Here is a 13,155-nt window from a genome sequence, read left to right as displayed (position 1 = left end):
TGTACTTCTATGAATTTTGCAATTGTGTAAACACCACAGTCAAGATATAGAACATTTCCATCACCCCAGAAATGATACCCCTTCATATTAATCCCCTCTCCTCAACCCCTAGCAACTGTCCCTATAGTTTTGCTATGAGTGTCATATAAATTAAATCATATTTATGTAGCTTTTTGCACTTGGCTTTTTTCACTTCTTTTGAGATTCATCCACATTGTTGCATGTGTTAATACTTTGTTCCTTTTTATTGCTGAGTGGTATTCCATTGTATGGATGAACTAATTTCTTTATTCATTCACCAGTTTAAGGACATGTGGAATGTTTTCAGTCTTTGGTGATACTGAAAACATTCCCATACAGGCTTTTGTATATACATTTTTTTCTTTCATTTCTCTTGGGTAAATACCTAGGAGTATGATTTCTGAATATATATTTAAATTTAAAAGAAACTACCAACCTGTTTCCCAAAGTAGCATTTTGGGAGTTTGCGAATGCAAACCATTTTACATTTCCACTAAACAATGTGTGAATGTCCAATTTTTCCACATCCTTGACAGGACTTGGTGTTGTCAGTTTTTAAAAACATTACAGCCATTTGAGTAGGTGTGTAGTGGTTGTAGTTTTAATTTACATTTCTGTGATAGCTAATGGTATAGAACATCTTTTCATGTGCTTCTTTTGAAGTGTCTTCACATCTCATCCTCATTTATTTATTGAGTTGTCTTACTAAGTTTTTAAAAACATTTATTGTGGTATAATAGACATACAATAACATGAGCATATTTAAGTATACAACTTGCTAAATTTTGACGTATGTACAAAACAGTGAAAACATCACTTCAGCCAAATAATGAACATATCCTTATGCCCCCTATTACATAGTAATCCCTCCTTCCCATCCTACCCCACTTTTCCTTGCTCCTATCCCCAGGCAGCCACGGATCTTCTTTCTGTCAGTATTGATTAGTTTACATTTTCTAGTGTTTTATGAATGTAATCATAACAGTATGTACTCTTTTTTGCCTGTTTCATTTCACAAAGCATAATTATTTTGAGATTCACCCATGTTGTTCATATAGAGCAATTTTCCTTTTTGAAAATTGCTGAGGAGTATCCCATTGTATGGTTATACCAAAATTTATTTATCCATTTGCTAATTGATGAAAATTTAGGTTATTTCCAGTTTGGACCTATTACAAATAAAGTTTCTATAAACATTTATATACAAGTCTTTGTATGAACATATATTTTCATTTCTCTGGGATAAATCCTAGAAACAGAATGGCTAGGTCACATGGTAAGTATATTATTAATATTTTTAGCAACTGCCAAACTGTTTTCCAAAGCATTGTACAGTTTAACATGGTAGTACAACTGTGCATGAGAGTTCCAGTTACTCCATATCCTCACCAATACTTAGTACAGTCTTTTTTGAATCCTTCTAATAAGTGTGTCATTGTACTGCATTGTGATCTTAATTTTATGTCCCTAATGTTAATAATGTTGAGCATCTTTTTTTTTTTTTTTTAAAGGGGGACTTTTAAAAAAAATTTATGTTTGGCTGCATTGGGTTTTCATTGCTACGTGCAGGCTTTCTCTGGTTGCAGCAAGTGGGGGCTACTCTTCGTTGCCATGTGCAGGCTTCTCATTGAGGTGGCTTCTCTTGTTGGAGGGCACGGGCTCTAGGCGCACGGGCTTCAGTCGTTGTGGCACACAGGCTCAGTAGTTGTGGCTCGCAGGCTCTAGAGCACAGGCTCAGCAGTTGCGGTACACGGGCTTAGTTGGTACACAGGCTTAGTTGCTCCACGCCATGTGGGATCTTTCCAGACCAGGGATTGAACCTGTGTCCCCTACATAGGCAGGCAGATTCTTAACCACTGCACCACCAGGGAAGCCCCAGTGTTGAGCATCTTTTCATATGTTTATATGCCATCCATATACCTACTTTGCTGAAGTGTTTGAATGTTTTGCCCATTTTAAAAATTGAGTGGCTTTCTGATTATTGAGTTTTAAGATTCTTTTGCATATTCAGCATACAAGTCCTTTGTTAGGTATGTGATTTGCAAATTTTTTTTTTCCAGTCCATGGTTTGTTTTTTTATTCCCTTTAAAGTATCTTTTGAAAAGCAGAAATTAATTTTGATTAAGTCCAGTGTGTCAATTTTTCTGTTAGGGATTATGTTATTAGCTATTACATCTTAAAAAAAAAATTTATTTGCCTAATCCAATGTCACAAAGATTTTCCCCTCTATTTTCTTCGAGAAGTTTTATACTTTGAGGTTTTACATTTTAGTCAGTGATTCATTTTGAGTTAGTTTTTGCGGATGGTACAAGGTATGGATCAAAGTTCATATGGATATCTGATTGTTCCACCTCCATTTATTCAGAAGACTCTCCTTTTTCGTCTTCGTCATCTTCTTTTTTTTTTTTTTAGATTTTTATGTTTATTTATTGCTGTAGAACACTGCCTGACATAGAGAAGATACCATTAATGGCTTTGGAGATTTGTTTCCCCTTTTTCTTCTTAATAGCAGCTTTGTCAAAAACAAATTGACCACATATGTGTGGGTCTACTTACAGACCTACTCAGTTCCATTGCTCTTTTTGTCTATCTTGATGCCAATATTATACTATCTTGGTTACTGCAGCTTTTTAATAACCCTTTAAGTCAAGTAGTGTTAAGTCATTCAACTGTGTTCTTTTTCAAAGTATTTTGGATTCTTTGAATTTTCATGTGAATTTTAGAATCTGTTTGCCAATTTCAACAACAAAAAGTCTGCTGAGATTTTCATTGGGATCATGTTGAATCTAGATCGATTTGGCAAGAATTGACTTCTTAACAATATTAAATTTTCTTCTAAATAAAGACCATTTATTTAGGTCTTTTAAAATTTCTCAGCAATGTTTTATAGCTTTCAACGTAAAGGTCTTATACATCTTTTGTCATATTTATCCTTAAGTATTTGTTATTTTTAATGCTATTATAAATGGTATTTAAAATTTTTGATTTCTGGATTGTTCACTGCAAATATGTACAAATACACTTCTTTTCCAATCTGTGTACCTTCCATTTTTCTTTTTTGTTTTATTGTACTGACCATCAGTACAGTGCTCAAAAGAATTGGTAAGAGTGGATGTCCTTATCTTTAGGAAAAGGCATTTGGTCTTTTACCATTTTATATATACTTTTATATAGATATATGTTAGCTATAGGTTTTTCATAGATACATTATCAGGGGATTAGGAGGTTCCCTTCAGTTCCCAGATTGCTGAGAGCTTTTATTAGGAATGGATGTTGGGTTTTTTTTTTTTGTTTTTCTTTTGCGGTATGTGGGCCTCTCACTGTTGTGGCCTCTCCCGTTGCGGAGCACAGGCTCCGGACACGCAGGCTCAGAGGCCATGGCTCACGGGCCCAGCCGCTCCGCGGCATGTGGGATCTTCCCGGACCAGGGCACGAACCCGCAACCCCTGCATCGGCAGGCGGACTCTCAACCACTGTGCCACCAGGGAAGCCCTGGAGGTTGGTTTTTGTTAAATGCTTTTATCTGCATCCATTGAGGTGACCATATGGTTTTCACCTTTATTCTGTTAATTGCTGTATTACATTGATTTTTGATATTAAACTTTGCATCACTACAGATCCCATGGACATTAAAAGGATTCTAGTAAAGGAATACTGTGAACAGCTCTATGCCCCCAGAATTGATAACCCAGATGAAATGGACCAATCCCTTGAAAGATACAATCTTCTACAACTTAGGAAGAAATAGACATTCTGAACAGACCTATACCTATTAAAGAAATTTAATAAATAATTAATAACCTTCCAAAACAGAAAGCACCAAACCCAGATGGGTTCACTGGTGAATTCTATTAAATGTTGAAGGAAGAAATTATACCAATTCTCTATAATTTCCTCCAGAAGATAGAAGCAGAGTGAATACTTGCTACCTAATTCTGTGAGGCCGGCATTACCCTAATACTGAAACCAAACAAAGATATAACAAGAAAAGAAAACTACAGACCAGTATGTCTTATGAACACAGATGCTCATCTATCTGATGAGCTAATTTACATCTTGTAAAGAATATAAAATAGTGCAGTCTCTATGGAAAACAGTATGGTGGCTCCTCAGAAAATTAATGATAGAATTACTGTGTGATCCAGCACTCCCACTTCTGGGTATATATCCAAAAAAATTAAAAGCAGAATCTCAAAGAGATCTTTGCATACTCATGTTCATAGCAGTATTACTCATAATAGCCAAGAGATTGAAGCAACCCAAGTATCCATTGATAGATGAATGTATACACAAAATGTGGTGTGTTTGTGTGAATATATATATATATACACACACACATACATACATACATACACAGAGAGAGAGAGAGAGAGAATGGAATAGAATAGAATATTATTCAGCGTTAGGAAATACTGTCACATGCTACAACATGGATGAAACTTGAGGACATTATTCTAAGTGAAACAGGCTTATACCGGCTTATGAGAGCCAATTGTTAGACGTTCATGAATTTTGCAAGCTGGTTGAACTCAGATGGGTAGCTTGAAATTAGCCAGGATAGAGATTTTTAGACCATAAAATGTGCAAATGCTTTTACAAATTGGGGAGAGTTAATTGATAACTATATACCAGCACACTAGTTATTATTGCTCATCGGTCCTTGGCCTCTGATTGTAAAAGAATCCTAGAAATACAGGGAAGAGGATAAACCCAGGGAGGTACTGAGGAATGTTCTCATTCAGCCTGAGTCTAGGAGAGTTAGTAATGAGAAACTAGTGTACTATTTGACATGTATCAGCTCTAGTAAATATTACTTTGATTGTATATGAAATCAACTACCCAATATTTGACTTTTCCATCCTGCCTTTAATCCAAGTTAAGGTTTTTCTCTGTATTCTTGAAACAGCTAAATGGTAGAGAAAACTATCAGCATAGCCTTTCCATAGACTCCTTTTGACAAGTTGCTGAATTTGTGTCCTTTTGATTTCGAGTAGTTCAAAAGTTTTGTTTCTGCTTCTTTAGGAGCATTCTGGAAGAGTTTTCCGACTCCAGTTTGATGAATTCCAGATTGTCAGTAGTTCACATGATGACACAATCCTCATCTGGGACTTCCTAAATGATCCAGCTGCCCAAGCTGAACCCCCCCGCTCCCCTTCTCGAACATACACTTATATCTCCAGATAAATAATCATACACTGACCTCAGACTTGCCCAGGTATGAAAAAGAATTGTGAACATAGCACTGTGGGTAGGAAATGGAACATTGGCTGTAAGGTATTGTGAGTTCATGGAGGCTTCTCATGCCCTTTATATCTCCAAGTCCTGTAAAGCAGGAGCTGACACCATGAGACAGGGCTGGGGGCTGCACATTGGACACTGCCTTTGGTTGAGGTAGCCAGCCTCAGTTCTTAGATGATTCTTGAACTAGATCTAGATGATCCTTGTGTAGTAGAACTAATATTCCTGCCTCAGTAATCTAGTAGGATTTTTAAGAAAATAAAATGAGATTTGAATCAGTTTCAAAACTAAGAGTATTGACTCTAAAGCCTATGGCTTTGTAATTCCCAGATTAAACTAGCACCTTTAATGGAGACCCTTTAACCCAAGTAGATAACCTAATGTGTGAAAGGAAAAATTTCTTGGTGAAATGTCGGGCTGCCTTCTCACAGCTCTGCCTTGTCAGTATCATTTGATTGTAAAAGGTAGCTTTTCTTTTATCCTTATCCGCATTCCCTACTGCCTCCAAAAAAGAAAAGAACTATTTTTTGACCTTGGAAGTAGCTCTGGAGTTGGTGAGAACTCCATATAATCTCCCACTCAAGTCTCCATCCTGTCTCTGGGGCAGGAAAAGATCCTAACGTTCATCTTAATCTATAGCCGTGGTATATTTAGGTCATACTTGGTGCCCTAACCAGTTCAAATATAGGTAATCACTGGTTTGGGAAAACTGTACTAGCTGCTGGGGAGGATTGCCATTATTGTGATTCCTTGTTTCCCATACTTGCCTCCGTTCTTGTGCCAGAAGTACACATTTAGTACACTTTTCTGCACATCTTTCTATAGTGGTTCTTCTGAGCAGGGTGTTTCATGCCCTGCTGGGCTCGCTTCAGTGCTCACTTCTCTCACAGAGGATGCACTGCTTCCTCAACCAAGGCACACAGACAGGCCTAGGTGAGAATCCTAGCTGCATGCCCTTGGGCAAATAACTTCCCAGAGCCTTAGTTTCCTTATTAGTAAAACGAGAGTTGCAATACCTACCACACAGAGCTGTTGTGAGGATCCCCTGGAAATGTTATCTGTAAAATTCTTAGTGCTTAGCACAGTGTCTAGCACATAACAGGCCCTCACTAAAAAGCCATTAATTAGTATTAATATTGTAGTCGTCATGTACCTACCCCCTCCTTTTGCCAAAATTTTCTCCTCCTTAGATTTTGATGGCATTTTGTCATTTTTAATATTCTTCCTGGCTCTCTGATTATTTATGTCTCCTTCTTTCTCTCACCCCTAAAACATTGACATCCACTAAGAGTCTGTCTCGGGCTTTTCTTCCTTATCTGAGTTCCCTGCTTTGGCTGCCTTATCTCTTCCCGAGGCTTCAGCTGTCATCTCTAATTTGTATCTGTAGTCCCAACCTCTGCCTAATCTCCAGGCCACATTTCCAGACACCACCTACATACCTGTCCTTGAAGGTACTAGGAGCACTTCTAGAGCACACATCTAACAATCAGGCTCTCCCCTCATCTACACTGCCAGTCCCCTCCAGCCAAGCAACCAGATGGCCTCACCTCACTCCCCCACTTTTGTTAGCGGCACATTGCGTTCATGGCTGCTAAGGGCTGGAGCCTCAGAGCTGTCCTCGCCCGCTCTACCATTATAGGGAGCAGCTGAAAGCTTGATGCTACACCCACCATAGTCACTCTTAATCTCTAGATATCAGAGTCACTCTGCATGAGCACTACAGCCCTGACCATGTCAGTGAGCCCTGCCGAGTCCCCAAACAGGCCATGTAGCCTTTGACAGAAGCTCCTGCATGGCATGGACAGAAAGCGGGCATTAGGAAGGACCCCTGAGCCTTTCCCCCAATTGACAGCTAGTTTAATATTCTTTTCCTCTTAGAGAAAGTGAGAAATATAGGAAAAGGGATTAATGACTATGTGCTCTGTTTTCGCACAGGACTCATTAAAGTTGCGGTATTTAACGTATCTGCCAATACCAGGATGAGCAACAACAGTAACAATCAAACTACCACCCACTTTCCCCGGACTAGCTGAGGAGCAGGGCTTTAAGACTCCTGTTGGGACACAGCTGGTCTGCAGTCGACCCAGGATGGTTTACTCAGCACAGCTGACTGCTTCCGTGCTGCTATCAGAAGATGTCTTCTATCTTTTGTGAATGATTGGAACTTTTAAACCCCACCTCCCCTCCTTCTTTCCTCCTGCTCCTGTTTTTTCCTCATTTGGTTCCAGACAGAGATGACATAAATATATTTAGTGTTTTGCCAGAATCTCTCTTGCTTTGCCGTTAAGCAGAAGAACTAGTTTCCTATGGAGCCTACTGGGAGAGAGCCGCTTCTAAGGGACAGGGGATACAACTTCAAGCCAGACGGCACCCAGTGTCTCCCTGTAAACTGCAAGAATACCCAGCACCTGGCAAGATCTGCCCAGCCCCACTGTGCTTAGGAGGAAACAGCTGTCTGTGTAGCCTCTGGGGCAAGAAAGAAAGAAAACAAGAATATACACCCTGGAAGATCTGGGCCTCTTTCCTTCCATCTCTTTCTCTGTTTCTGTCCCTCTTGCCCCTTCTCCCACTCCCCTTCAACATGTTTATCTGCTCCACCTGAGAAGAAAGAGTGTGAAGAAAGTATCCTCAGTTATCATGAGGCAAATGAGAAAATGCAATACTTAGAAGAGTTAAGTACCCTTCAGTCAAAATTTCAAACCCAGGCTTTTGCTGCAAGTGACCCTATGTGGCGACGATGGATTCTCAGACATGGTACTGTCGTCGTATTTGCACCTCTTCTCTCTTCTCCTTGTAACACCCACCCACGCCCCCAAAACAAAAGGGGGGAGGGGCAGAAATTTCCTGGGCTCCTTCAATGGCCACATCTTTTCTGGACTCAGCAGTCTCCTCGATTCCATGTAGAGTGTGGAAAGGAGTTGCTGATTCCATTTCCTCTCATTAACAATTAGATGTGTAATAAAAAGCGTACTTCATCTTAAATCACTGCTAAGGCTCAGCCTACAGAAGGGGTTGAAATGGCCAGAGCCATTCTGCATAATGGTTCGCATCTCTGATTTCCTCATCAGGGCCTGCAAGTACCCAGGCGTGCCTGTATCTTTGCCGAGACCACGATCAGGCTAGCTTACCAGGTGGTCAAGACTAAAAGGTGATGTCTTTTTCATTTAAGCCAGTAAATATTGTCTCTCAAAAATCAAGCTAATCATCTCAACCTTGCTCTGCAGAACCTTCCTTCTGCTTTTCCAAACCTGGTATTTATAAAAGGCAAAACTGCCAGAGAGAGAATCAGGGTGAAGTTTGGCACACAGGGTTTATTAATGGCACAGAAATGCCTTCTCTTTCCTTTTCTTCCTTCTCTTGGCCTTATTTTACTCTCCACTCTCCCCAATAAAATTCCTCTGGCAGTTGGTGAGCAACATAAATAAATGGACTTCAGGAAGAGCCAAGGCTTACTGGCCACTTCAAAATCAGCTATAGAGGCTTCAGGTGCAGGGCACGTGTGCCCCCCAACCTGGGGGCACAGGGAGTACTATCAGTATGTGCCCGGCTTGTTTCCCTGGGCAGGAATGGGCCTTCACCAGCCATATTGTGTGGCACAGACACACCCATCAATGGGCACAGGGCAGTCTCCAAGTCTTCCCTTGGAAGCTGAGCAGACAGGCCCATTGTTTCCGTTATATCAAAGCAGTTGAGTAAAAGAAAGGCCCCTTTTAACCAGCTGCTGTAAAAACTTCAGAATGGGATCCTGTTGCAGGCGACCTCAAAGCCAGGCCACCTTTAGTTGGGGGCGGGGGGGGGGGGTCATCCTCACTCTGTCCTCTGCTTTGCCAGAAGGAATCCTCTTCCCAAAATATGCCCAGACTGAATCTTGTTACGTACTGAGAGGCAGATTGTGCATATGCATTTTCCCTTTCCTGCTTTATGAGTGCTTTTAAGCTTTTAGTTCCAGGTTATAGTCAGAAAACATTTCCCAGTGAAATGATTGTTATTGCTTGGGAAATTCTGGGTTGGCCAAAAAGTTCGTTCGGATTTTTCCACACATCTTACAGAAAAACCAAAGGAACTTTTTGGCCAACCGAGTATTTTCTGAATATAATTTCCTTACCAAATACCCACATGCTAGATGTATGTCTTCTATTTAGCCACTATCAGGGTTCCTTGTCTATTGTCTTGACTTTGTGTGTGTGTGTGTGTGTGTGTGTGTGTGTGTGTGTGTGTGTGTGTGTGTGTTGACTATTAATGGCTTTTTGATTGGTTAAGGATTTTGCTATAGATGAGGCAGAGGGCCATCCCAGGTCAGGCATTAAAGAGGCATGGATTTTGAGCTATTTCAAAATATTGTCCAATAGCCATAACTTTACCAGTCCTTCTCTTATATGCTGCTATTCGGAAGTGGAACCATGGAATATTCATTGGTCCCCAGGGTTTTGCTCTCTCATCTAGGTTCAGTTGAAGGTATGTTGACAGGAGCTTGTCCAGTACATCATAAATGAGATCAAGGGTGAACCCTGCAGTCTGGAGCCATTAGCTCTATGGAGGATATTCTCCAGGTTGTCCTCTGCTGCTCACGGAAATGGGAATGAAGTTAAGTGGTCTGAAAAACTTGTCGGTCACATTTCTCAGCTCCTGGGGGTCATTTACCAGTTCATTGTAGAAGAAATAATCAGGTAAGTAGAAGTTTGTTTCCAGAGAAGGTAAATGCCACTTACCATCTCTGCATGATTTCAGTGGGAATCGATTATCACTAATCCCCAACTGGGCTAGAATAAAAATAAAGTTTGACCTTTTTAAAAAGACAAGAGAAATGAAGTCTCAACACCTCCAAAGGAATGGTAGAAAAGGAGCTGAAGGTGTTTCTGGGCTCTGAAATGAAATGTCCCCATTGTAGATTAGTCTCTTCTCACTAAAATTCCAATTTAGGCCTGAAAGAAACATCTCATAAAGATGGGAGGAATCCTGTTCAAAGGCAGGCAAGGAGCGTGTGCATGCCCCTGCACCTGGTTACTCTGTGGGCACTTGTGAGCTCTCTGTTCACACTGGGGCTCCTTGGACAAAACCAGCATGCCTTGCTACATATGTGTGTATTTCCACTGCTGAGAACATCCTTTTACTTTCTTAATGTGCAGTTTGAAAATGGACATGAATTGTGAGTGGGAGGCCTTTTACACTTGTCCCTTGGCAAAATTCTTTCCAATGACTCTTCACCAGAAACTTCAGAGATAGGGACTCTCTGGGATTCTGTTGACAAGTAATAAAGTCTGGCCCTCATAGCTTGTTTCTGGGAAAGACCCTGGAATCCCTAAATCATTCTGTTTTCTGCTTGAGTAAGAAAAATCCTTTTTATTTTTCTTTTGTAAAATCAAAAGCTGAAGAGAAGAAAATATGCACTCTTCTCCTTTGCTGTCTCCTGGTACCCATTGGTCTGAATAGCTGTGGTTGGTCTGTTTCTTACTTAGCACTTGGTTGTACGTGGAAACACAGGGCTGGCGGTGGAGTGGTGGGGGGAATATTAGAATAATTAGGGCAAAATTTTCTTCCCCAGAATTAGACACCTTTGTATTGTTGACCTTCTTGGCATCTTAGATGGTAATACCTTCCTGCCTAGAACAGCGCAGGCCAGAGAGGCTAGGCTGCAAGCTTGATTCTGGAGGAATCCAAAGTACTTCCAGTGTCAAAAGGGATGCTTCGATGCCTACCACCTGTTTGATGATCAGGTTTGCCATATGACTTTAATCCGTATTTCTGATCTCCTCCTTCATTTCTCTGAGTTCAGCAGACTTCCCCGAGCTGGAGAACAGAAAAAGGTGCCCTTGCTTCTTTTTGCCTTCCTCTCTTCCCTCCTAGAGTAACCCTCACTTCTACCAAGTGTACCTGAACCTGCAGGCTGAGTTTATCTCCCCGGGCCTCATCCACATAGCCGATCGCTGGCAGACCACAGCCCCTTACGTTATTCACAGTCTCAACATAATCAGTGTTGAAAAGACAGCCATCTCTTAGTAGATTAAAGCTGAGTTTCTCTTCTTGTTCCTTTACCTGTAGTTCATTTGTGACTTCAGAATCCTTGGAACTGAGGAGAGAAACCAAAAAAGCATGATTATGGCTGCTGATTCCAGGTGGAACTTAATGCATTGAAATCCAGAAACCTCTTCTGTTGGAAACTAAGTACCTATGACCTAAAATTTCCTGGAGGCAGATGACACCTGCCAACATCTCTCCAGCCCACCCAACTGGTTCCTGGGTGGCTGTGTGGGTGTTTAAGGGTCAGTGCAGTAAACAGCATTATAAAGCTTCACCTCCCCTCTGTCCCTTTCTCTTCTTGGACACTGATGGAAAAGACCAACAGGAAGGGTTAGATCTCTGGGTACCAAGGATACTAACACTTTCCCAAATCAAGCCCAACACAGACTGTTCTGACGGATGTTCACTGGACTCCAGCTATGGGGCAGGCCTGGCAACAAGTGTGAGCCTCCCTGAGAGCTTTCGGTTGGCTCAGCCTTTATTCTCTAGACTCTTCAGTACTGACTGCTTTGACTTTTGTGATTATGTTATGGTGATGTGTAGTCAATGTACCAATATGTTCACAACCTAGGATCATGGTAATACAGTGTGTTTTGTTTTGTTTTTAACTGTTCAGAAAAAAAGTAACTTAAATTACAAATATAAGATTAAAGTGAATGTCCTGGGTGTCTTATCTCTTTACACCAACACGAAGAGGACAATGACTTTTTCAATATAGAAACTGAGGGAGTAAACAGAGACCTTTTGAAGGTAATCTGACATGAGAAAGCAATATTGAGAGAAGACAGGGCCAAATGGGTATGAATAAGTATGGGAAGGGAACCCAGGCATACAATTAGTGTTCCATGTTGAATTAAATTGAAGCCAAAAGTGATGTCTAACTTGGGAACTGGTCACTATAGCCTTGGCCTACCAACCTGAGCTCAGAACTTAAGTTTTCCTCTGCCACCTCATTAGGTGAAAAGACTTGGATTTCCCTGGCATCCCATTTGATCAGTTTCAAGATGGGAGAGCTCACATTTGGGAGTAATTTCAAGAGAGATTCCAACAAGCTATAAAAATGAAGGGAGCATTGACTGGGGAAACCCACCCTCCTTCCCTTCTTAAATCAAACCTAGGGAAGTGAGTACCAGGTTGCAGCCAGACCGTTCCCTCTTCCCCTCTAGTGCCACAAGCAGGAACCTCAGTAAAAGTAACTCATCCTTGTTCTACATCTATGGGCTTTTAGTAGTGGTGGTCCTCCCTGCCTGACGAGGCCCCCTGGCTCTGTCAGCCTGTTGTGCCTGTTGTACCTGGATTGACAACTGCGGTCATTAGAGCATTCTCAGACTATTAGATGACAGGGCCCCAGTGCTAGAACAGGAGGCATGTCAGAGCATCAGGTGCACCTGACGTTGTGCAAATGAGGAACCTGAGGAACAAGAAAAAGGGCTCCTCACACTGCCCAAGACCACACTGGAGTCTCCTCCCTAAGAGCTAAGGAGAGGGAAGGGGAGGAGTCAGTGGACACTCCTGTGGCCACTGGCATCTACTCAGTTGTCACTTGTAGGCTGGACTCCTGAGCCCAAAATTGAGCAGAGGCTGGGCCTGGGAGGGTTATGGGTCTCACCTTGAAACCCAGTGTCAAATCGCTCCTCTCTAGGAAGACTGGGGTCTAGGGCACACCCTTGGAAGACTCAGCCCTGAAATCACTTTCCTAAAGCAAGGCTGGGCCTGGAATCCCTCTCCCCTTGAAACCTATAGCTGTACCACCATCAGCAATGACCGAGGGGAGGAGACCTCTCTTCATCCTGATTGGCTCTTGCCAATTAAGAGCATTTTATTAGGCTGCTAATTAAAGGCACTTTGTTAGCAGCAGGAGAGGCCGGGTGGGTGCCT

General features: G+C 41.5%; 1 protein-coding gene across 14 annotated transcripts in view; it reads left to right on the top strand.

Moving 5' to 3' along the window:
• BTRC (beta-transducin repeat containing E3 ubiquitin protein ligase) overlaps window positions 1-11,934 on the top strand; it is a 186,815-nt gene extending 174,881 nt beyond the window's left edge. For 13 of the 14 annotated variants that reach the window (XM_067709645.1, XM_067709656.1, XM_067709653.1 and 10 more), the window contains 2 exons: window positions 5,044-5,236; window positions 7,195-11,934. In XM_067709645.1, coding sequence (XP_067565746.1) covers window positions 5,044-5,205 — 162 coding nt within the window. In that variant the 3' untranslated portion in view covers window positions 5,206-5,236; window positions 7,195-11,934. The remainder of the gene's footprint in view (window positions 1-5,043; window positions 5,237-7,194) is intronic. The other variant, XM_067709649.1, reaches the window with a different exon arrangement.
• Window positions 11,935-13,155: the final 1,221 nt, after the last annotated feature.

This window comes from Pseudorca crassidens, chromosome 16 (genome assembly GCF_039906515.1).
Source record: "Pseudorca crassidens isolate mPseCra1 chromosome 16, mPseCra1.hap1, whole genome shotgun sequence".
In the NCBI taxonomy this organism is placed as follows: domain Eukaryota; kingdom Metazoa; phylum Chordata; class Mammalia; order Artiodactyla; family Delphinidae; genus Pseudorca; species Pseudorca crassidens.
Note: the sequence above shows the minus strand (reverse complement) of the source record. Positions and strands in the feature narration are given on the sequence as shown.